Here is a 24,162-nt window from a genome sequence, read left to right as displayed (position 1 = left end):
CTTGTTTCCCTATCTTAATGTAAGAAGCAACAACTGTTCTATTCTTACATTTATTATGTCATAAATTCTTCTTAAAAACATCCAACTAGATATAAATATCTAGATAAAGATATAAATATCTTTTGCTTTATAGGTTCAATATATTATCATCTCTTCCAATGGCATTTCCACAGTAGCCAATGAGTTAGATTGGGCTAAGATTGGGGCCCAGACATCCAGTGAACTTAAATCTTATATACTTATAGTCTATCTAATTCCTATGTCACACTAGCATCCATTCCAAAATATTTATCAGCTGAAAATTTGAACACATGCTATATAGTTGTGCAAAGTTATACAAAATGCATAAATTAAGCTAAGTTTTATATAAAATCAAATTGGCTTTGTTTTAATTGAAGAATAGAACAGAACTCTTCTGGAATAGGATAATAATTGAAAAAGTCATCCCATTACATGCAGCAGATATCTATTACATACCTCTTCATCCTTGTACCAAGACAAACTCTCTGCTGTTAAAATGAACCAATATTCCTTGGAGCCCCCTTTCATGATGCTAATATTGTTGATGGTCAGCCAGCCTCGCCGGATGACCTGGAGGAAATCAAGAAGTGGGAGATGAGAAAGGAAAAAAAAAGAACAGATTAACAAATCAACTTCAAAAAACAAAAGAAGAAGGGAGTTGCTTATCAATTGATGCAATGTCTTAAAAATCTAACTTATCTGCAGCAGGACACAAACAGAAAAGACTTTAAAGCACCTCATCTTACAGCACCATGGCCGTGGAAAATAATGAAACTCCACTAATAATTCCATCTTTAAGGTGTCTCTGAATTGCTAGTCCACAACAGCCTGGTTTATGACAGTAATGAGAAAGTAAAATAATTCCGTAAAACTAAATTGGAAGCAAACATTTGAATTTACGAAAAACTTATCTAGAGAAATTTTAATACCGACTACAGAAAATGCTAGGTTTATGAAGCAGATTTTGATATATGACATGACCATAGCTCTGCAACAAGCAATCTAGAAAGATCAGCTGATCCACAAGACACAGAATATCCTAGTTGGAGTACGTATGTATCCAGTTTGAAGCCTAAAAATCACTAAGAGATATCTATATTGCAATGAATAAAAAGTGAACAGGAACTTTTCCTGCTCATAATCCATGATTCCAAAACTTCAGGAAACTCTCTTCCCATCAACTTCAAATGCATATTCAGTATGTGACTTGGAGTTTTTTGGCTAAGTGACTTGGCTAAGGAAACAACTCTGCCTAATCTTGTAGACAATTCTGTCAAGAACAACAAGTAAACAGTAGACAAAACATTGGCAGTGGAACTTCACAGCATGAAACAGAGGGCAAGAGCATGTAAGATTATATCTGAAATCAGCTATCACATAGCTTTACACAAAATCTCTGAAAAAATGAAAGCAGTAGCTAGAATATATTGGCAACCATGCTTTATTTTGAAATTGCCTCTTTAAAAAAAGCTATTCATAATATACAAAGTAGCCATAGTCAGCAGCCACAACTCAGGATACAGAATATGCATCCATCATTCCCTGCTTATAGTCCACTGATTCCAGAATTTCAATAAACTCTGTTCCCATCAAGGACTTCAAAAAAATATCCAGCATGTGACTTATGCTGATTTGGCATAAGGTAAATTTGATTTAGCTAAGCAAACAAGTCTCTTGCTACTCCAATCATACAGAGGACTCTCTCAAGAACAATTTATAACTCTGAAAGATAATCTTCTGTTTCAGAAGCCAACCAGATAGTTTATTAAAATGGTTCAAAAACAATAAAGCTTATCTTCTTTTTATTGTTTTAGCGCTTTCTGTCAGACCTAGAAACCATCTTTTACATTGGGCCTTCAGACCTGCTATATCTCATCCACACTCCATATAATCCCCCCTCCCATGTGGGAAAATGGGAGGGGGGATTATATGGAGCGTGGATGAGATATACCGTATTTTTCGGACTATAAAACACACCAAGATTTTGAAGAGACAAATTAAAAAAAAGTTTTTGCACTCTGCAGACCTCCCAAAAACAGCCCGTTTCTTGTCAAAAAAGGGCATGCATGGCCTTTAGGAGTCTTATAGAGTACTCCTAGGGTCTGCGGGGGGCAAAAATGAGCAAAAAACAGGCTGTTTTTAGCTCATTTCTGTCCTCCCCAGCCCCCAGGAGCACTCTGAAAGCCTACTAAAGGCTATGCATGGCCATTTTTGGTGAAGTGGGCAGGGTTTTGGGAGGCAAAAAATGCTGTATTCAATGTATAAGACGCACCCAGATTTTCAGCCTCTTTTTGAGGGAAAAAGGTGTGTCTTATACTCCGAAAAATACGGTAGTCAAAATAACATTCTTTTCTTAGAGAGTCAAAGACACCTTGCCCTTCTCAAAATAACATTCTTTTCTCAAAGAATCAAGGACACCTTGCCCTGCAGCTGCGTTAGTGTGACTGGGAGGCATTTCCAGTTTTGGACGGTGTCTGATTGGATCATGTGATGGACATGTGGGTGCTGAGCAGGGACTTGAACTTTTGTCTGTGTGGGGAAAACCTGGAAAATTTCAGATTCGGGTTTTCCCAGATGTGCCAATATGACATCTCTAATAAAATGGAACTTTGAGGGAACTCAAGCCTTGGAGTCTTCTTTCATTGGGGATGTTATTTGAAACTTTGCCACTTTCACTCTCTTGCTTTTTTAGTAATAACTCAATTTCAATTATGAATTAAGAAAAATAGCATAACCTCTAGGATTATTTTTATTATTTGGCAGTTAATATGCTGTCAAACTGCAAAGACTAACTAAGGCAGAATACCTGCATATAGGCTTGAGCTGCAAAGATGAAGTCAGGAAAGCTAAGGCTCAGAATGAACTAAGAATTGCAACAAATGTCAAAAATAATATTTAAACGTTTCAGAATGTAAAAAAAAAAAGCAAGAAAAAAGTCATTAATGGAAAAAGATGGCAAGGATGAGCAGCAGGGAGAAAGCAGAACTGCTTAATACATTCTTTGCATGTCTTTACACAAAAGGAAAAAAAAAACTATAGTCTATCAAAAGTAATACCATAAAAGACAAATTAGGAATATGTCAAAATAGGCAAGAAAATTGTAAGACAACACCTATCCATCCTAGATGAATTCAAATCAGCACGACCAGATGGATTACATCCCAAAGTTCTGAAGGAACTGGCAGACATGATCTCGGAACCTCTGAAAGGTATCATTCAAAGATCCTACAGCACCAGGAAACTACCAGAGGGCTGGAAAAGAACTGATGTCATTCCCATCTTCAGAAAAGGGAGAATATTGGTTTAGGAAACCTACAGTCCAATCAGCCTGACAACAATACCTGCGAAGATGCTGGAAAAGATGATCAAGCAACAGATCTGTGAACACCAAAGGCAGGCAAAGCTATTACTGGTAGTCAGTATGGGTTTGTCAAAAACAGATCATGCCAGACAAACACATTGTTTTACAAAGTGACTTAATTAGTGAAACAGCTAAATACTTTGGACATAGTTCTAAAGAATGAATGAGCCAATCAACACCCAAGATCTATGTAATGCTTATTCCAGGATTTTAAAAAATAAGGCTCCTACTGTATAATAAGAATTACCCACTCCTCACCCCAAGGAATAACCGGTACATATTTAGCTTATCTATATTTAAACAGAATACAATTTCTTACCACCATTTGGGAAACTGGACAGCAAAATGATAAAAAGCTAACTTTTTGCAGTGGCTAGCCGTCAGCTATAACAGCCAATATTGAAAACAGACAATTTTATTTGGCTTCATTAAGCCTACAACTTCATGAAACACAAAAAACCTTAGTTTTCATGCCCTTCTTTAGGGGAAAAAAAACCCTCTCAGCATTCTACCTTCTGATTACTGATTTAAAAAATGAGTCTTAATAAACTCCTGCCTCTCAAACAAACAAAATCCCAATACCTTTTCAACTAAATTACGTAAGAGAAACCTGGGGTCAACTTCAGATATCCAAATTTATGCTGACCATTCTTACTGTTGCCAGTAATTTTAGAGTAGAAAAAGAAAAAAGAAAATCAAAGTTTAGTACAACTTAGCTTAAATACAGATATTTTTTCTACCAAATTAGTACAACCACACAGATTAGTAATGAGTTGGAAAGGAGCAATCAATACTGAGGAAATTGCACACATGTTTGAGTACAGTCATGCCAAACCTAATGGCTATAGATGGATGTGTTAGATTACGACAATTACAAATGTTATAGGCAAGAATTCTGAGTAACCATAGAAAGGGATCAAGAGTTAGGACTGTATTTGGATCTTCATCTTTCCAGAGCTGCTCAGTTTACTGCCAACATAAACTTCCAAGTAATTTACACAACTGTTCAAATGCTCATATGCAAGGATGGTGCACTGGAGGGCATGGGCTGTTGCAAACTCAGCTTTAATTCAATTTGCTCAACAAAACAATGAAAAAGTGCTGAGAATTCAACACACAGAACGGAAAGCACATCTGTTTAAATGTTGTTGTTTTTTAAATTTAAAAAATAATCAGAAACAGGAATCATGTACATTTTAAAATCTAATTGAAGTTGAAAAATAGAGCCAGAAAAACAGAGTGAAGATAGCAAAGGAGAGAAATGCTTGTATGGAAGAAGAAACAGATTCAGATCTTTGGGCAGCAAATTAGTGAGAACAGCAAAAGATCATCAATTGCAAGAAAATAATTTCTGCTGTTAATCTTGGGGAGGAAAAGGGGACATTTGCCTTAATATTCTGTTTCCACAAAAAGAATACCTATCCTGAAAATAAGTCATAGCCTGATTTTTTGGAGTGGGCCTAAAATAAGCCCTGCCCCCAAAATAGGTCCTAGTGAAAGGGTTGGGCATGGGCAGCACAGGAGGCAGCTCTTCTCTTCCCCGGTCACCTCATGGCTGCTTGGCCCCTTAATCATGGTCCACCGATCAGCTGAGCCAGCACGGTTTCAGTGCACTCTTGCTAGCCCCAGCCCTGCCCATGGCACCAACTTCGCAGCTGAGGGCCCCTTCCTTCCACAGCTCATCTTGTGGCTCTGGAGCAGGTAACAACCACAGTTCGTGCTCCGCCAGACCTGGAACTTGGGTGTTGGTCAGGCTGCTGCTACGATGAGGCAGAAAGCCATGCGGCCCATCGGAATCGGCTCTCCACTCCCCCGGTTACCTCTACCCAGCTGCTGCTGCTTGAGAAAAAGATGTTTGGCAGGCAATTCTAGAAGATTGTGGGAAGCATGTATTAACAGTTGAGGCAAAGTGTGTGTGTGTGTGTGTGTGTGTGTGCGCGTGTGTGCAATGATGTTTGAAAGGGTTGCCAAAGCGGGGGAGATTCCACACGTCACAGCACAGCCCTGAACTGGGTTAGTTGACTTCACCTGATTTGGCAATATATACAAACTTGTTGGTTATACTAGAAACATTTGTTTTCTGTAACACACATATATTATGCCTTGTATTTGTAATGTATATGCTTGCATGGTGTAACTGCCTTTTGTTCCAAGCAACTGACTTCCTGTGGTGCTGTTATTAGGGTCTGTATAATATCTGGCAAATATCAAAACGTGTGATCCTTGCCATTTGAACTCTTATCAATCTGCAATCTATGGGCCTAGAACTTATCCCGGAATAGAACTGTAAAGAGCTGTAAAACTGACACCTTTGATGTCCCATGAGAATTGATCCTAAATGATCAATTGAAGATACTCTATCCTGTCCAGAAGATAGAGTATAAAATCAAAGAGGCCAGGATTGGGGGATTTACTGAGGTTTATAACATTTCTAATAGTATAAAAAGGAGCTACACCTTCTCTGAAGAGTAGTTCTTCACCGCATATCCTTGGGGCATGTTGGAAACAACTGACCATCATGTCTTTAAACTTTGATCAAAGATTAAATGCTGATTGTTATTCAAGCCTCCATTTAAGTCTCATTTTTGGCTCATTGTGACTTGGATGTATTCTCAAACTTCTATGGGTCTCAACTTATTCTCAAACCTTACACTTGAAAGAGACTGATGATCGGAAATGTTCCAGAATTGTCTGCCGATTGTCCTTTTCTCAAGCAGCAGCAGCCAGGTAGAGGCAGCAGGGGTGGGGGAGCCGATTCTGATGGGCTGCATGGCTTCCTGCCTCATCGTAGCAGCAGCTAACCAACACCCAAGCTCCAGGCCTGGTGGAGTGCAAAATGTGATCGTCGCCTGCTCCAGAGCCACAAGGTGAGCTGCGGAAGAGAGGGGCCCTTGGCTGCTAGGTTGCCTGGCACTGTGGGCAAGGCTGGGGCTAGCAAGAGTCCGTGGAAACATTTCCGGGCATTCGGAGACACAGAACTCCTAGCCCTCACTAGTTCAGCTGATCCATGGGCTGCGATTAAGAAACTGAGCAGCCATGAGATGACTGCACTCACCACCTCCTGCAGCTGAAAATAAGTTAAGATACCTCCAAAAAGAAGCCCTAGCCATTTTGGGGGGGGGGGGGTCAAAAGAAACTAAGACCGGGTCTAATTTTCGGGGAAACACAATAACAAAATTTGCCTTCATTCATAAATCACAAAAACTAGCCATATTTACAGATCCAGAAAACAGAAGGGATTACAAATATAGGAAAAAATGGTTAGAAGGGTCAAGAGAAGCCTCCTGACACTTTCTCACCATCAATACTACAACCAGACTTGCAAGAAGCTAGAGAAAGAGGTATAGAAGGATTTTTCATAGGTTCATATGTCTTCTGATATTCAAGAAGCCCATTATGTAATATCAAACAGCCCAGCCAATCAGATTTCCACCTTCCTCTTACTGCAGCATAATCCACATTCTTACAGACAGCAACAAAAGAGTAGGAATTGCAATTGGAATTGGAGTTGTTTCCCAAAGTTTTGATAGATAGCAATCTTTTGAAAAATTAAAATTGGACATTTAAATACCAGGAAAGGAGAAATGTGCACAAAGAAGTAGAAATTATTCATTCTCAGATAAAAACCTACCCTTTCAAGTATGAGCAATTTTGATTGGATTTCCTGCTTAATTGGCAGGGCCACAGCAATTTCATACACATTCAATAGGCAATCCTCTACTGATGTGGATTCAGACACACCTCCAATTTCTTGCAACACACTCCTACGACTTCATACTATATTTTAAAATGACTATTCTATGATTTGCACAATTATCTGTAAAATATTATGAAAATGGAAGTGTCAGAACTCTCAGATTATTCAGGCATAATACAGTGATTAGACTACCTGACCACCTACCTAAACCTCCAGAGAAAACTGGTCAAACACAAACTTATTATATATTTTATACTAGATAAGATTCTATTCCACCAAATTGAAATGTAAAACTGGGAAGAGGGGAGTAAAACAGCACTCTGAAGAACAGATCTTCCATACCTCAAATCTGAGCAGAATGAATGCATAAGCATTCAAAATGGATTAATTAGCCAATTATGTACCCAGATTGTATTACCTCATTAAGAATCAGCATCTTTGCAAGAGTAATTATTAGTAACAGAACTAGATAGGTGAAGTGCTCTATCCCTAGTATTAAAAGGATATTCCCTCAAAGTTTCCAGCATTTCCATTTTCTCATGAAGTCACCAAATGAGCCCATTTGATTTTTAGCTCTGAACCCAGCATCTATAATTTCTTCAGTGTCTTTTTAGTTGAAAGCACAATAACAGATTGTCTAAAAAAGCCAAGCCCACTCAGCCAAATTTCTTTGAAGTAGTGCACTTAAAGGAAAAGCAGGGAGAAACATTAGTCTCACCAGACAAGGGAAAAGAATATAGAGGAATAATAGTGTGTACATACCTTTCTCAGAGATTAGAGGAAGCAATACCAGTCAATATGTTATGCAAAAAATGTTACACTTCAGAACTGAAGCTTTTATGTAATAAAATAGCCACCGTGCCAAGTACAGTGGTACTTTAAAGTCTGTGAATCATTTTGAATTGTCAATATTTCTGCATAAATACGATCTAAAATGCATTTTTTGCACCAGTCCAAACACTAATTAAAAAGTTTTCAGGCTGTTTTCTGGTGCTCTGGCACCCGTGAAGACCAGCTGGCTGGCATGAGCATGCCTGTTTTTTGGCTGCTGTTTTCTGGCCCGTTTTTAGGCCATGTTCTGGTGCTCCGGTGCCTGTGAATACCAGCTAGCCGGCGCGCTGGAAACCAGAAGAGCAGTTGGCGATGGCACACGTGCCCACAGAGAGGGCTTTGCGTGCCACCTCTGGCACATGTGCCATAGGTTCACCATCACGGTTCTAGGTTGTATCTTTCTTGGACAAGTTTTCACCTATTGACATTACTTCTTGTCCTGCCCTCTGGTGCCCCCTAGAGAATTAGAAAATCCCTTCTTTGTACTGAAAGATAGTTCAGCCCATCAAGTACTGGAGGACAGTTATCATGTTCCCTCTAATCCGTGGTGGGTTGCTCCCGGTTCAGCTGAACCGGTAGTAAAGGCGGCGGAAGGCCCCGCACGCGCATGCAAACAGTTCCCTCAACTGTTTGTCACATGATTTGGCCTTCTTTATTATCTTTGCTGTTCTTTTCTGCATACTTTCCAGGGTTTCAATATCTTTTTGGATTTGTGGTGACCAAAAGTGGACACAGTATTCAAAGTGTGGTTTTATCAAAAACAGTGAACAATTCACGTGACCATAATACTATACCCCTGTTGACACAGCCTAGGACTGTATTAGCTTTTTTTGGCAGCGGCAGCATACTGGTGGCTCATATTTAAGTGGTTGTCCACTAGGACTTTTAAATCTCTCTCAAAGTTACCACTGTAGAGCCACCTATTCGATAACTGTTCATTTGTTTTTTTCTTGCCTAATTGTAAAATCTTACTTTTCCTACCACTGAACTGTATTTTGTTGGTTAGGGCCCAGTGTTCGAGCCTGTCAAGGTCCTTCTGGATCTTGAGCCTATCTTCTAAACTGCTAGCTGTTCCCCCAGCTTGGTGCATCTGAAAATTTGATGAGTGACCTTTCTATCTACTCATCTAGATAATTTATGAAGAGTACTGGACCTAAGACAATGAGGGATAGAAAGTACTACCACTAGATGAATTCAGAGTTTGCTGACCAACTGCCCTCAGGGGATAGTTCTCAATGGAACTACATCTGCATGGAGAGAAGCATCCAACGGGTTACCTCAAGGTCCAGTTTTGTTAAATTTAATTGACACATATCTCACTACAGGGTTACTCTAAAGTGGCTTCAACAATAAAAAGGAAGAAATGAAAAGAATGCAAACAAAACAGAAATAAAATAAACAATGAAAAAGAACATAATGTAACTACATCAATATGATATCCAAAAAGATGGATGGGAGGAGGGGAGAGAGCAAGGTAGGGGGGGAGAGCTTGAGTTGCCATCGATCCAGTAGCCACTTCCAGTGTGGAATTACCTCATGCTTGTTGTGGTCTACTTTGTCAAATGTCTTACTGAAATCCAAGTATACTATGTCCATTGTATTTCACTGATGCACTAATTTAGTTATTTTATCAAGAAAGCAATACAGTTTGTCTGGCATGATCTGTTTTTAACAAAGCCATGTAGGGTTCTAGAATTATCTCGTTGTTTCTATGTATTCATAAATCCTCTGCTTGATTGTCTTTTCCATGATTTTTCCAGGTATTGATGTCAGGCTGATTGGCCTGTAATTTCCTAGATCCATTTTTTTTCACCTTTTGTAGAGAAGGTTTTTTTGGTAGCTTCGGAACATTTTCCTCAATGAATAAATAAACAGCAACCATGCACATTAGAATTCAATATAATGCAGACCCAAGCGTTGGAACAAACAGGTGTTTTAGACTTTAAAAGAGTTATTTAAACAAACTTAGAGAGATCTTGGGAAGGATTTTATCGATGAAAAACTTAAAGGGGAAAATAATTCAACAAACTTGGGAAATTCTAAAAAATATAATTATAAAAGTCCAGTCACAATACCAGTGAAAAAGAAAAATAGGAAATCCAAGAGGAAACCAAATGGTTTCACAAAGAACTCTCGGATAAACCGAAAGACAAAAAGGATAAGTATAAAAAATGGAAAAAGGGACATCTAACTAAGGCTGAATACCAGCATATAGTCCGACTCTACAAAGATGAAGTTAGGAAAGCTAAGGCTCAGAATGAACTCAGACTTGCATCAAATGTCCAAAATAACTTAAAATGTTTCTTTCAATATATAAAAAGCAAGAAAAAAAATCAAAGAAACAATCAGTCCACTAATGGAAGAAAATGGCAAAGAGGTAACAGAAGCAAGAAGAAAGCAGAGCTATTTAATTCTTTCTTTGCATTTGCTTCACACAAAAAGAAACTATAGCCCAACTTACCAAAAACAGAACTGTAAAAGACAGACTAAGAATTCAAATTAAAATAGGCAAGAAAATAGTAAGAGAACACCTGTCCATTTTAGATTATTTCAAATCTCAAGGATCTGATGGATTATATCCCAGAGTTCTGAAGGAACTGGCAGACGTGATCTCAGAACCATTGAACTATATCTTTCAAAATATCTGGGCACCGGGGTACTACCAGAGGAACTGGAAAAGAGCTGATGTGGTTCCCATCTTTAAAAAAAGGGGGGTGGGGGGGGGAAACAGATTCAGGAACTACAGATTAATCAGCCTGACATCAATACCTGGGAAGAACATGGAGAAGATAATCAAGCAGTAGATCTGTGAACACCTAGAAGCAAGCAAAGTTATAACCAGAAACCAACATGAGTTTGTCAAAAACAGATCATGTCAAACAAATCTTATTTCATTCCTTGACAAAGTGACTAATTAATGGATCAGCAAAATGTTGTGCACATAGTATATTTGAAGTTCAGTAAAGCTTTTGACAAAGTAGACCACGACCTACTTTTTGCTAAGCTAGAAAAAGGTGGGATAGACAACATCACCCCTGGATGAATTTGTAACTGGCTGACAAATCGCATTCAATGCGTAGACTTTAATAGAACTACATCTACATGGAGGGAAGTAAGCAGTGGGGTGCCCCAAGGTTTTGTTTTAGGCCCAGTACTGGCTTGTGAAAGCTTCCCACGAGGTGAAAGGCGGTTGGACTCTGGTGGTGATTAATGCTTCCCTACAGGACGAGGTAGTGCCCCAGCACTTTACGGAGGCTGTGGTCCACCCAGTTTTTAAGAAGCCATTGCTGGACTCCACCCAGTTGGATAATTTCCAACCAGTTTCCAGTCTTCCCTTTTGGGGGAAGGTTGTTGAAAAAGTGGTCGTGTGGCAGCTTCAGAGATTTCTGGGTGAAACGGATTATCTCGACTCCTGCCAGTCAGGATTCAGGCCTGGATTTGGGATAGAAACGGCATGGGTCACACTTTTGGATGATCTCTGGCAGGAGCAGGATGGGGGTAGTGCAACCTTGTGTCAGGCCTGCAGCCATATTTCTTGCTGGATCTTTGGCCTGCCACACTCTCTCTTATTTTACTATGCTGTTATATTAGTGGGGAATTGGGAGGGGGGAGTAGAATGTGTTGGTGTCAAAATTAAAAAAAATCCTTTCAAGAAGCCCAAGGTCATCTTTTGTCTCTACACCTCTGAGCCTGGGTGGAACTTGATGGGTAGAACTGCCAGTGTGGCAGTGGAAGACTGGACCAGGTGATGAACTTGTGGGTGTGGGGGCAAGATTGTGAACTTTCAACTGGGTGAAAAACCCAGGAAGCTTTCAGATTCGGGTTTTCCACAGATGTGCCAACATGTCTCTCTTAATAAATTGGAAGTTTGAGGAAAGCTCTGCCTTGGACTCTGATTTAATTTTGGATGATATTTGGAATGCTGACATTAACCTGAATCTCCTTTAAAATACTTCATCAGCTATCCCAAGCAGGGAAGCTGTTAGGGATACTGAATCCTAGTTCTGACCCAACCCTGGGCAGTACAAAATTTCAGTGAAGATAGAGGAAGAAAAGAAAGCAGCAGAGAAGGTCAAGATGATGGATCGCCTTTATTTGTTGGGACCATCTATGCACCTTCTAAAGAGGTAGTCGAGGCTGCAGAAGCTAAAGAAAGGGAGCTTCAGCTGGGGGCCTGGTGAAAGGAACCAATCCCTAGACCACCCTCACAGATGGAACTAGCCCTACGAGATGAAGCCTCGGGATTTATGATCTCTAAGGAATGCCTGCTAGAAGGAGAGAGGGGCGCTAGGAAAACTCTGACACACGACTGGAGGATGGCCAGAAGATCTGATGAATGGCGATCCCAGCCACCCTCATGCAGTCATCCTCTGATGGGCCTCCCAGACCAATTCGGACTGCTAAATGTGAGTGGAATCGACCCCCTCCTTCCCTCAGGACCACCTAAGTGGACCCTGCCCCAGCCCACATTCTCCTTCCCTAGCAGAGAATCTGCTACGCAATGGAGTGGAGGTCTTGGTTTCTTCCATACAGCGACTAGCGGATCAAACCAACCCCTTGCTGCTGGAGTAAAGCCAACATCAGTCACATCAGCACCCCTCCCTCCTGGAGTGCAGGCATGTCCTCCACCGAATTGAGGACTTCAATCCAGCCAGCAGAAAGGGGCCTGGGGCACATTCCCCTTTCCCCAGCTGCCAACGGTTGGACCACAGCCTGTGAATCAAGCATCACCCGGCTGGGCTTTCTTCCCGGGTCACGGGTGGGCTCAATACCAATGGACTCCTGCCCCACTTCAGCAGATGATGCCATTTCAGATAACTGCCCCTGGACAAAGCCAGAGACTGGGGGTGCCACCATTCCCCCCCGCAGCAACGCCTCAACAGGCTTTTGCCCAACCTCCGCCGATGGGTGCGGCTCAACAAGGGGGCTTACCACCCCAAGCATTCGACCAACGGCCCACTCCAATTCAACCACCAGCCCCTCCGGCTCCCATGCCCCCACAGTTCCAGGCAATGTTTGATGGGACCCCAGAGAAGCTGTCTTACTTCCTGAATCGAGTCTGGGCATAATACACTTCTGATAGAGAGTTGATTCAAGAAATAGCTGAGGGGATGAATGAAGGGGAGGCTGCACCTTGGATAGCAGAGCTCCATGAGGAGGAGGCTCCTGAGCTAGAAAATGCAGCCGGGTTCATCCAACTGATGCACGCCTGATTTAGCAATGTGGCTCAACATGTGGAAGCAGAAGAGCAGATCCAGGGATTGCAACAGTCTGGTCATCCTGTAAAGAAGTTAGTTTGGGAGTTCCGGAGGATAGCTGGAAGACTACGATATTGGCCAGAAAGACTTTTAGTCTACACGTTCAAAAACACCTTAGATTCCAAACTGAGAGAAGCTTGCAGCATAAGGGGGGTCCCAGAATATATCCAAGATTGGTACGCCACTGCAATCATACTAGATCACGAAGTTAACCCTCATCGGAAGCCTGCTGCCGGAACCCCTTCTAAGAAATCTTTGGCCCACCGAACGCAGATGCAGTGAGGTAAAAAGCCTCCACCCCCCTCTCGTCCCTCAGAGAGGGGGCAATAAAATGCTACTGATAAGGTCAGGTTGGCCACAGAGCATCAGAATGCCTGGCTCTGGCCCTGGTTCCACAACCCACGCACCATCCGACAGCGCAACGAAGAAAAAACCCCGAAAGTCACCAGAAAAGAGTTGTCTGGTACAACAGCCAATGGAGATGGAGAGTCCTGCCATTAGGGAAGCCCCTACCACCTCAGAGAAGGAGGAGGAAAATGCCGAGATGACCCAATGGTTTTCGTATCTACCAAATACATGAGATTAAGAATGCCTAGTAAGAAATTTGCCCCAAAATTTCTAGGCCCATTTCAAATAGTGAAGATAATTAATCCAGTTACAGTTCAACTCAGTCTACCCAGAATTCTAGAGAAAATTTACCCAGTATTTCATTGTAGCTTGTTGAAGCCAGCAATTGGGTCTAACATAAGACCGTCCACCCAAGCTCCCCCTCCTCCTGTAGTAATAAAAGGGGAAACACATTATGAGGTGAAAAAAAATCTTAAGACTCTAGGCCAGCGATGGCGAACCTTTTTTGGCTCGCATGCCACAAGTGGGGGGAGCGCAGGGGGGTTGTGTGCGGGCGTGCCGCACCCATAATGCAATGCGCGACCCCCCCAGTGCGCATGCACGCACAACGCACGACCCCCCCCATTTTTTACATACTTTTTTGGGCCCTCCCCAGGCTCCAGAGGCTTTATAGGAGCCTGGGGAGGGCAAAAAGAGCCTCTCCCCACCCCCGGAGGCCCTCCGGAGGCTTCAGGGACCGTCCGGAGGCTTCCCTAAAGCCTTTGGAACACTTAAAACCACCTTCCGAGAAAACCGGGAGTGACTTCCGGGTTGCTCAGAGCGTCGTTTTAAGCGTTCCGAAGGCTTCAGGGACCGTCCGGAGGCTTCCCTGACGCCTTCGGAGCGCTTAAAACCACCCTCCGAGCAAACCGGAAGTGAGTTCGCCATCACTGCTCTAGGCTATACAGGGGTTGCTTACAATATTTAGTGCATTGGAAGGGGTGCCCTTTGGCTGAAGCTACTTGGGTGAAAAGCTGGAACCTAAAAGCAGATAAGTTAGTAAAGCAGTTCCATGGTAAGTTCCCCGATAAACCAAAGGGTCCCCCTGGGGAGGGAGAAGAGGTGGTTAATTCAATGATGTTAACACCTATATTAATCTCTTTCAGGAATCATTTTCCTTTTGAGAAGAGGCTGCTTGTCAAGCCTGCAGCTATATTCCTTGCTGGATCTTTGGCCTGCCACACTCTCTCTTATTTTACTATGCTGTTATATTAGTGAGGAATTGGGAGGGGGGAATAGTAACTGTAGAATTACTCCTTCCAAAGACACTCAGGCAAGTCCACCCAGTATTTCACGTTAGTTTACTCAAACGAGAAGTAATCTCACAACTCAGACCACCTCCACCTACACCACCTGTTCCTATCATGATAGAAGGCGAACAATACTTTGAAATCAAGGAAATCCTTGACTCTAGGACCCACAGGGGGGAAACCCAATACTTAGCTGCTTGGAAGCATTTACCTTCATCCCAAAATGAATGGGTAGCTAAACACCATGCTAGGGCTTCTACCCTATTGAAAAAAATGCACTCCCAATACCTGACAAACCTTGTTAAAATACTATGATTGGGATTTTTGGTTCTATCTTTTCACAGGTGGATCTCTCCTTTATCTAAAGAACGGCAGCATATGCGATACTGCCATTCAATTGGGAGGAGGGGGGCCTTGGAGCCAATTTATTGGCAACGCCTGTGACAACTGACATTTTACAACTGGTTTCCTGGCGCCGAAAGGCTGGAGATCCCACCACCTTTTGGGGAATGTTTATGATGGCTGTGTGGGGTGTTTTACTTTAATGCCTAACGGAAGATAGCCATGGGAATGTATGTTTATTCGGCTCTCAGGACAGTTGATAAAGGAAACATCTTCACACTTGTGTATTGGTTAGAATTTGCATGGGAGGGGTCACTACTGCTTTAATTCTACCTGCATTGCCTAAAGGGGATTCAGATGTTGCTTTGCTTCTAATGGTTTCCATTCTTCTTAATTAAAGGTTCCTTTTGAAATAATCCGTTTCAAGAGTCTTCACTTTCTTAAGTTAGGAGAGGAGCCTTTACACCATCGTTTTCTCATTTCTCTATCTTTCTCTCTTTTTCTCCCCCTTTCTTGTTCTCATCTCTTTCGCGCATGCATGTGCACGCCAGCAAAATACCCTCCTGGGCCGGGGTCACAGCAGTGGGGATGGCGACTCCTCCTCCTGCTGCCGCCACTGCACAGTGAGGTGAGTAGTTGGCTGCGTGGCGCGGGAGAGACCCACTGCGCTGGAGACTCCTCAGCACCACGGAGGGGAATGGGAAGCAGCAGCAGCTGCCATCGCTGGATGCAGGGAGTTGAGCCCTGCGCAAGGAGAGCCCTGCCCAATGCAGGAGAGAAAGAGTGCAGAGAACATCAACGAAGATGATTATGAGGCTGGAAGATAAAACATATGAAGAACTGTTGCAGGAATTGGCTAGGTCTAGTCTAGTGAAAAGGACTAGGGGGCAACATTGATAGCAATCTAAGGGGCTGCCACAAAGAGGTGGTGAATCTATTCTCCAAAGCATCAGAAGGCCAGACAAGAAGCAAGATATTAATCAAGGAGAGAAGCAACCTAGAACGAAGGAGAAATTTCCTGACAGTGAGAACAATTAAGCTAGTGGAACAACTTGCCTCCAGAAATTGTGGCTACTCCATCACTGGAGGCTTTTAAAAATAGACTGGATGAAATGGTATATGCCCAAATGGTAGGGTTTCCTGCTTGAGCAGGGATTTGGACTAGAAGACCTCCAAGGTCTCTTCCAACTCTGTTATTCTACTCTTTTTTTAAACTCATTTATTTAATGTTTCTCTTTGTTTAGTTTTAGATCCTGTTGAAGAACAGATTGTGTTTTGGGCCATATTTATGCAGAAATATTGACAATTCAAAATAGTTCAGAAACATCATAACTGATGAAATATCTAAGTTAATCAATTAAATTTTCACAGCTAAATTTACATCTAATTTTTTTCTGGACAGCATTTGCCATATGCTTGTGAGTCCATTGTCATTGTAAGTAAACCACATGCATTCATTAAATCTGAACTGTCATTATTCCAGAAGCAAGGGAGATATAGAAACAATATTTTTGACCAGACACCCACCTGGACCATTTGAAGCTGTTTCTTCAAATGGTAAGTGAACAGAGGATGATAGCCAAGCACGTGTAGAGCAATTGTGGGTTTCCTAAACGGTTTACTACAGGTTCACTGAGAGGGCATTTTGCGTGCTCGCTGCTCGCTTCGCAGTTGATTAAAAACTGTTCTGCACATGCGCAGAAATATGCGAGCAACAGCAGAAGAGACCAGGGAACCAGTTCTGGGGTGTGGCAAGCCTGGGTCACTGCTGGTTCCAGCGACCCAGGCCGCCATACTACTACCAGTTCAGCCGAACCAGTCTGAACTGGTAGGAAACCACCACTGGTGTAGAGAATGTTCAAGTTCCTCGTAACTACAAGATTGAGAGAATCAGATCTCCTTTTACAAAAAAGCTTCATGCAATCAATTTTTCAAGAAGGCAAATGTAAGCTGCAACTAGGGATATCATAAGTTCCATCTAACAGAGTTCGTAACACTGCAAGTACCAGTCAAGATTCACTAGCACTCTTAGCTTTCACCAAGAACTACTTTTTCACTTCTTGTTCCCATTCTTAAATTAAAAACTAGGGAAACTTAGGAACTGAGACATGAAGCCTTATTTGGTAAAGCATCAGTGAGGTGGATAGCATATGTGTTGACATTTCATCGTACCTACAGCACTCACCAGAAGATAAAAATCTAAAACATGCAGAAAGAGGGATTTTCTCCCTAAGCAATTTCCTATTCTATTTTCAATGGAATGGAATGGGGTGGGGTGGGATGGGATGGAACAGAACATAATAACAGAGTTGGAAGGGATCTTGGAGGTCTTCTAGTCCAATCCCCTGCTCAGATAGGAAACCCTTTCAGACAAAATTTGTATGCCCTTGAGCATCATGCAGAGAAAGTCTATGAAAAGCCACATTCATGGCTAGATTAATTACCCCACAAATTTAGTACTAGGAGCTAGGCTTAAAATTATACTGTAGTTCCCATGTCTGGATCTCCTGGAATACTTTTTGGAGACACTTGCTTTTCTGTACAATTAAGTGCACAATGTTTGTGGCAGCAAGACAGCCTATTTTGGGATTTTTGTTATGAAAGAAAATCACCATCACCAAGTTTTAAGTATCAGTCACTAGCATATTATACAAGTACTTACCAGTATCTCACCCTTTAGAGGTTGGCAAAATTAGTTGTGCAGGCAAAATAAGGAAAAACAGAATGAAGGGACAAAACAGTGAAAAAAATAAAATAAATTGAGTAGAGGGGGAAAGGGGAAGCAAAAGCATAAAAATGGTAGGAAAATAAAGGTAAAGTAGAAAAAAACAGTAAAAGAAAAAAAGTTACATGCTATTAATTATAACTGTACAGTGTTAATGTTTCATTACACTCTTTCCAAACAAGAATCAATATATGTTGGTACTATGTATTGTTTATTTACTAACCATCATGCAATGTTAAGTTGCCAGACATGTGCCTCAAGACTGACAAATTATCAAAGGAATGCTATGGTTGCATTATTTATTTTCTCTATTTTTTTCTGTATAACTAGCATTGTTTTCTGATTATTTCTCAAAGAAACTGGAAATGCACTTTGCAGAAACAGTTTCAGTCTAAATCAACGCATACAGCAAAAAACTTCCTAGAGGTATTATACATTTTGTAATTGGATCTGCTTCCTTGTCATTTTCTATTTTCAGATGATATAAGGAAAGAGCATTACCTCCTGCATTATTCAGTGCTGTGCTCACAAGCCTACTCACTTTTCTGCAACTACATATATTCATGTGCCCAATAGACAGCAGTATGTGTGTAGTTACAATCTGCTGAAAGAGAAATGGATCAGTATCTGACATGAATCAGTACCTGATTTGGAATTGCTCTTTTCTTATTTGCCTGGGTGTTCCTTTGTTGTGCACTGAAAGAAAAGGAACAAAGAAAAATAAATGTTTTTTAAAAAAATAAACATGAATATTGCATGTTATTCCCCACCCGACAAAGCTAGCTTACATGTTAGCAATGCTCTAAGACAGCTAACAAGACAGTTATGCTCTAAGCCAACAAGAACAGTTCCTGTCAAGGTAAATTAACAAACATGCAAGAAAGTAAGTTCCAGTACTTGAAGAAAAATGTCACCAATAATTAAGCTAATATCAACATTTATTTTGATACCATCGACCATGGTATCCTACTGCGCCGGCTGGAGGGGATGGGAGTCGGAGGCACCGTCTTACGGTGGTTCGGCTCCTACCTCTCCGGCCGGATGCAATATGTGTTGACTGGGGGGCAGAGGTCAACCCCGAGGCCACTCTCTTGTGGGGTGCCGCAGGGGTCGGTCCTCTCGCCCCTTCTGTTCAACGCATACGTGAAGCCGCTGGGTGAGATCATCCGTGGTTTTGGGGTTGAGTACCATCTGTACGCTGATGATACTCAGTTGTACATCTCAACCCCAAGCCACCCCAACGAGGCTGTCGAAGTGATGTCCCGGTGTTTGGAAGCCGTCGGGGTCTGGATGGGGGACAACAGACTCAAACTCAACCCCTCCAAGACTGAGTGGCTGTGGCTACCGGCGCCTCGGTTCAGCCAGTTGATTCCATCACTGGCCATAGGGGGCGAACAATTGCCCCCTGTGGAACGGGCGCGCAATTTGGGCGTCCTCCTAGACGCCCGGCTGTCAATGGATGATCATGTGGCAGCCGTGGCAAGGGGGGCGTTCCACCAGGTTCACCTGGTGCGCCAATTGCGCCCCCTTCTGGACCGTGATGCCCTACGCACAGTCACTCATGCACTGGTGACGTCTCGCCTGGACTACTGTAACGCTCTCTACATGGGGCTTCCCTTGGGACGCGCCCGAAGACTGCAGCTAGTCCAGAACGCAGCCGCGCGGGTAGTCATGGGGAGTACTAGGTACTCCCACGTAACACCTCTCCTGCGCGAGCTGCACTGGCTACCTGTGGTCTTTCGGGTGCGTTTCAAGGTTCTGATCACCATCTTTAAAGCGTTCCATGGCATAGGGCCTAGTTACCTGCGGGATCGCATCCTCCCACATACATCCATGCGGCCAATCCGCTCTCACAGGGAGGGCCTTCTCCTGGTGCCGTCCACGAGGCAATGCCAACGGGCGACACCAAGGAGTAGGGCCTTCTCTGTGATGGGCCCAACCCTCTGGAATGACCTCCCCCCCCGATATTAGAACCACTACTGACCTCCGCTCCTTCCGACAGAAACTGAAGACACACCTGTTCCGACTGGCTGGTTTGGCATAATTTTAACGTCTACCTCCTGGCATACACATTCTTACTGGTTTTTAGAGGGATATTGTTTTAAATTTAACTTGATATTTTAAACTTTTGTATTGATTTATTTATTAGCTGTACAGTTTGGCATATTTTACCCTCCTCTTATACATGTATTTATATAGTTATTTCTACGTTTTAATCTGTTGTATTTTAATACGGACTGTACACCGCCCCGAGTCCCTTTCGGGAGAGGGGGCGGTATATAAACGCTAATAATAAATAAATAAAAATAAATAAAACCACATAATAGATTATATCAGTACTAGAATGCTATTTTAGAAGAGTTGTGAAACATTCCATTTCAAGTCTAAATTAGGGAAAGGGAAAAAAACTAAGCTGAAGCCTGTAATTGCTTGCTTGCTGCAGAAGCAAGTGAAAAAAATGGCTTTAAGAAAGAAGAAAGATATGTTTAGCCTAGTTCCAAGCTGAATCTTACTTGAGCCCTTATTTTGCAGTGGATAAACAGAAAATCCATGTTTGGATGACAAAGAAGTAAGAAGTACAGCAAGATCAGTACACTGGATTGATGATTTTAGGGGTTTTTAAAAACTTTTTTTTTGTTTAATATTATTTTGTACTTACTCCATTCTGTATTACAAAAAGTATTGCCTTAAGCATACCAATATATTTTATTCCAATTCCATTTTAAGTTGTATTTTATCAAATTCCATTTTAAATTGCTTTTTATCAAATTTTAGTAATAGTTTCTGGAACTTTGCACTTTGATATGGCCCAAGGGCTAATCAATAAAGACCCAATGTTAAAAAGCAATAACTTAAATAGAGGCACATTTTAAAATGTTTTTAGTTGGTAATCCAGCTGTTTCTTTAATTAGGTATAATCTCATTCTTAATTCTAACAATTTATGCAGCAATAATATTTTTAAATTGGACTACTGTAATGTGCCCTGCATGGAGCTTTCCTTGAAGAGTATCCATATGCTTCAGTTGGCACAAAATGCAGCAGCAGAAGGCAATTATGTGTGCTCCAACTTGCACACATACCTTGCTGTTAAAGTTGCATTGGTTTCCACTTCGGTTCCAGGTCCAAATCAAATATTGATTGTAACCTTTAAAGCCCTATATTGCACAGGACTAGTATATTTGAGGGACTATCTCTCCTCAGATATATCCCATGAGGTCTACCATGAGAGGCATGTTGTGGGCTCTGGCAGCTAGGCAAAGTTGTTCAGCAGGACCTAGGAAGAAAGCCTTTTCTGCAGTAAGCCCCCCTCTGTGGAACATCACTCTCCCTGAGGTGAGGTTGGCCCCAATTATGTTGGTCTTCTAGAAGGCCTTTAAAACGTGGCTTTGTCAACTAGCTTGGGGTAGTTGCATGGTAAAGTGCAACCTGTTAGGATGGCTATATGACAGTTAACGGAGTTCATTCAATGTTGTATTGCCATTTTATTAGTTTTTATTTTAAATTTAAATTGGCTATTTTAACGGTTTTTACTTGATTATTGCTACTTACATTGCCCAGAATCACTTATGTGGAAAGTTATACAAATGTGATGCATGGATGGATGGATGTGAGCCTCTTGCACAGTGGTGGAACTGCTACAGAAAAGGAACTGCACCAGCTTCACCTCACCGGATGACATGGTGGGGCAGTGTTTAGAATGCAGTATTGCAGGCTACTCTGCATTCCCACTACCAGGAGTTCGATCCTCACTGGGTACCTGCCTGTTTGACCTAGCCAGATAAGGTGGATGGCACTAGGTATTCCTTCCAATTGTGTCATCTGGTGATATCATGCTGTCACATCTTTTCCACAGCAGTTCTGTCACTATGAAATAGGTTTCTACCATGTGATTCAGCAGCCTCCCCCCATTATTTAGAGATCTGCGCCCTGTTCAGAGGTGCTTGTGGTTTATTGAAATTATTTTTAAAAAAGCATGTTTTTCTGGATGCAAAGTGTGGGAAGTTGGGAAAATACGATGGGAGCGGCCAGCTGATTGGTAGCAGAGCATGGCGTGTCCTCAGCAGGTGAGAAGTTGAACAGCTGACTACGAGCAAAGGCTGCATCCTTTGGCTCTTCTCCAAAGAGTGGCAATGTTTTTTGGCCAAGCGGGGCAATGACTTCAAGGTCAATAGAAGTGGTATGCTGCTGGCGTGTGGTTGATGTTACTTGTTCTGGCTACCCAAGGCAAAAGGGGAGTAGGGAGGTGCAGCTGCAGAAGGCAACGTTATGTGCTTGGGGAGCAGCACCTCCCTTTTGGGTAGTGGCAAGGCACTCTACCACCACTGGAAAGGTGCACTTCATGGGGAAGAGCGGCCCAATTGCCTTAGCAGTGGGATGGTCAGCCAGGGTGGAGTCCAGCACCCTCCTTCAGGGTGTGTGTGTGTGGCAGGGCACTGGGTGGGAAGACATGCCAAGGCATGTCCACCACCTCCCGGCACACAGCCTTTTGAAAAAGCCAGCACTGAAGGCTGCTGCCCATCTCACCTGGTGCCTTCTCAGTGCACCAAGTCCAATGGGAAGGCAGAGCATATGGATTGGCTGCCAGGATGCATGGCTATTTGTCTCAAGTGGTAAATCGGCCGGGGCAATTTGTCCCATAGTGAATTGCCAGGGTGACGTGGCAGGGGAGGAATGGTGGGGGACAACCCCATTGGATCAGCTGGCCCGTGGGAGACCGGGATGAAGTGGGAGGGCCAGGCAGCTGTGCCCATTGTCCCATTCTGGCTTTAATCTGTATATATCACCAGAAGTTTTCAAACTCTGAGATACTAGAAAACTGACTAATTACATAGATAGAACTGGGAACCAAGCCCAGAACCAGCTTTAGCACTGCTCCCACTTAGCCTGCGTGTCTTATCTGACTTTTAAAAATGAAATGTGATTACCCTCATCCCTTTGGGGGGAGTCCTGATTCACAGTGTGAGAATTCCTGCCCTAACCTAAACTCTCCAAAAGAATAGTAGCATCTGTATATTAAAGTTTCAAATACCAAATAAATCAACAAAACACTTTTTCAAATAACATGCTGAATTATTTTGTCCATATAGTTGCAGATAAATTCAAGGCTCATGCATTCTTAATTGGATGCTCTGAAATAAATGGAGATCTTCAACTCTGAGTCTATTGCATGAATGCATAATTTCCAGAGAAGATGAACCGTTATAAATAATTGTGTTCTATTTAATAAACCCACAGATCTGTATTATATACAACCCAAGCCACTATTGATATTTGATATTCCACAGAACTTTAAATTAGAAGACAATTTACGATACTAATTCTAAATTGTGATCTCCAACTTTCAGAGGTAGAAACAGCAATTTAGGCACCATTTTCTTGGGTGAATGTCACTTCAAATTACTAAGTGCCCTATTAACAAGCTGTAAAGTACAGGTAATCCTTGACTTACAACCACAATTGAGCCAAAAATTTCTTTGTTTGTTAACATTTGTTAAGTGAGCTTTGCCCCATTTTATTATCTTTCTTGCGACAATTGTTCAGTGAATCACTGCAGTTGTATAATTAGTAACACGGTTGTTAAGTGAATCTGGCTTCCCCATTAATTTTGCTGCAACTGTCATAACTATGAGTCAGTTGCCAAGCATCTGAAATTTGATCATGTGAATTTGGGGATACTACAATGGTCATAAGTGTGAAAAATTATAAGTCACTTTTTTCAGTGCTGTTGTAACTTCAAATTGTCACTAAATGTACTGTTATAAGTTGAGGACTATCTGTACTTCAGACACTAGAAGCATTCCCTTTTCTATGCTGCATAGAGTTTTAACCGCGGCCTTCAACTAGTGATCATGGATGCGTGTCACACAATCGCTTTGTATAAGTAAGCTCAATTTGCATTTAAATTTGAACCTGGTTTTTTTGTTTATAATACCAGAAGTCTCAAAAAATGAGAGATAAAAGGTAAATAAAATATTAAGAGAGCCAGAAAATCAAGCAGCCATTAAGAAACAAAAAGTTCTGCTTCCTCTCTGTTAGAGTAGTTTGAAGGCAGCATTTATTTGGTTGGCAACAGGAAAGCTTAATAATTCAAAATTCGGGAAATGAAAACTAGTTCTGTGTTCCTCTCAGCTTTGGCAAAAGAAAAAGTTCTCTCATCTGTATTGAAATATAAAAATGCAAGCAACAGAAGGAATTGCTCCAACTCATCAGAAGAAATCCATGATTATTTTTTTCTTTCCTAATTTGCAGCCCAAACAAGTCCTTCAAAGAAATTATCTGACATGATGTG

General features: G+C 41.9%; 1 protein-coding gene across 7 annotated transcripts in view; it reads right to left on the bottom strand.

Annotated features, from left to right (window-relative positions):
* Positions 1-24,162, bottom strand: part of DNM2 (dynamin 2) — a 106,559-nt gene that overhangs the window by 15,758 nt on the left and 66,639 nt on the right. For 4 of the 7 annotated variants that reach the window (XR_014176136.1, XM_081961820.1, XM_081961821.1 and 1 more), the window contains exons 13-14: positions 18,505-18,568; positions 478-591 (exon numbers count right to left, since the gene is read on the bottom strand). Coding sequence is in view for 6 of the 7 variants with exons in the window: in XM_081961820.1 (XP_081817946.1) it covers positions 478-591; positions 18,505-18,568 (178 nt within the window). In the remaining variant the exon portion in view is untranslated. Of the gene's footprint in view, positions 1-477; positions 592-17,809; positions 17,822-18,504; positions 18,569-24,162 lie in introns of all 7 variants that reach the window. The other 3 variants (XM_081961823.1, XM_081961822.1, XM_081961819.1) reach the window with 2 other exon arrangements.

Source organism: Natrix helvetica (assembly GCF_964273705.1).
Source record: "Natrix helvetica genome assembly, chromosome: 1".
NCBI lineage: Eukaryota > Metazoa > Chordata > Lepidosauria > Squamata > Natricidae > Natrix > Natrix helvetica.
This window is presented reverse-complemented; position numbering and strand designations above follow the sequence as displayed.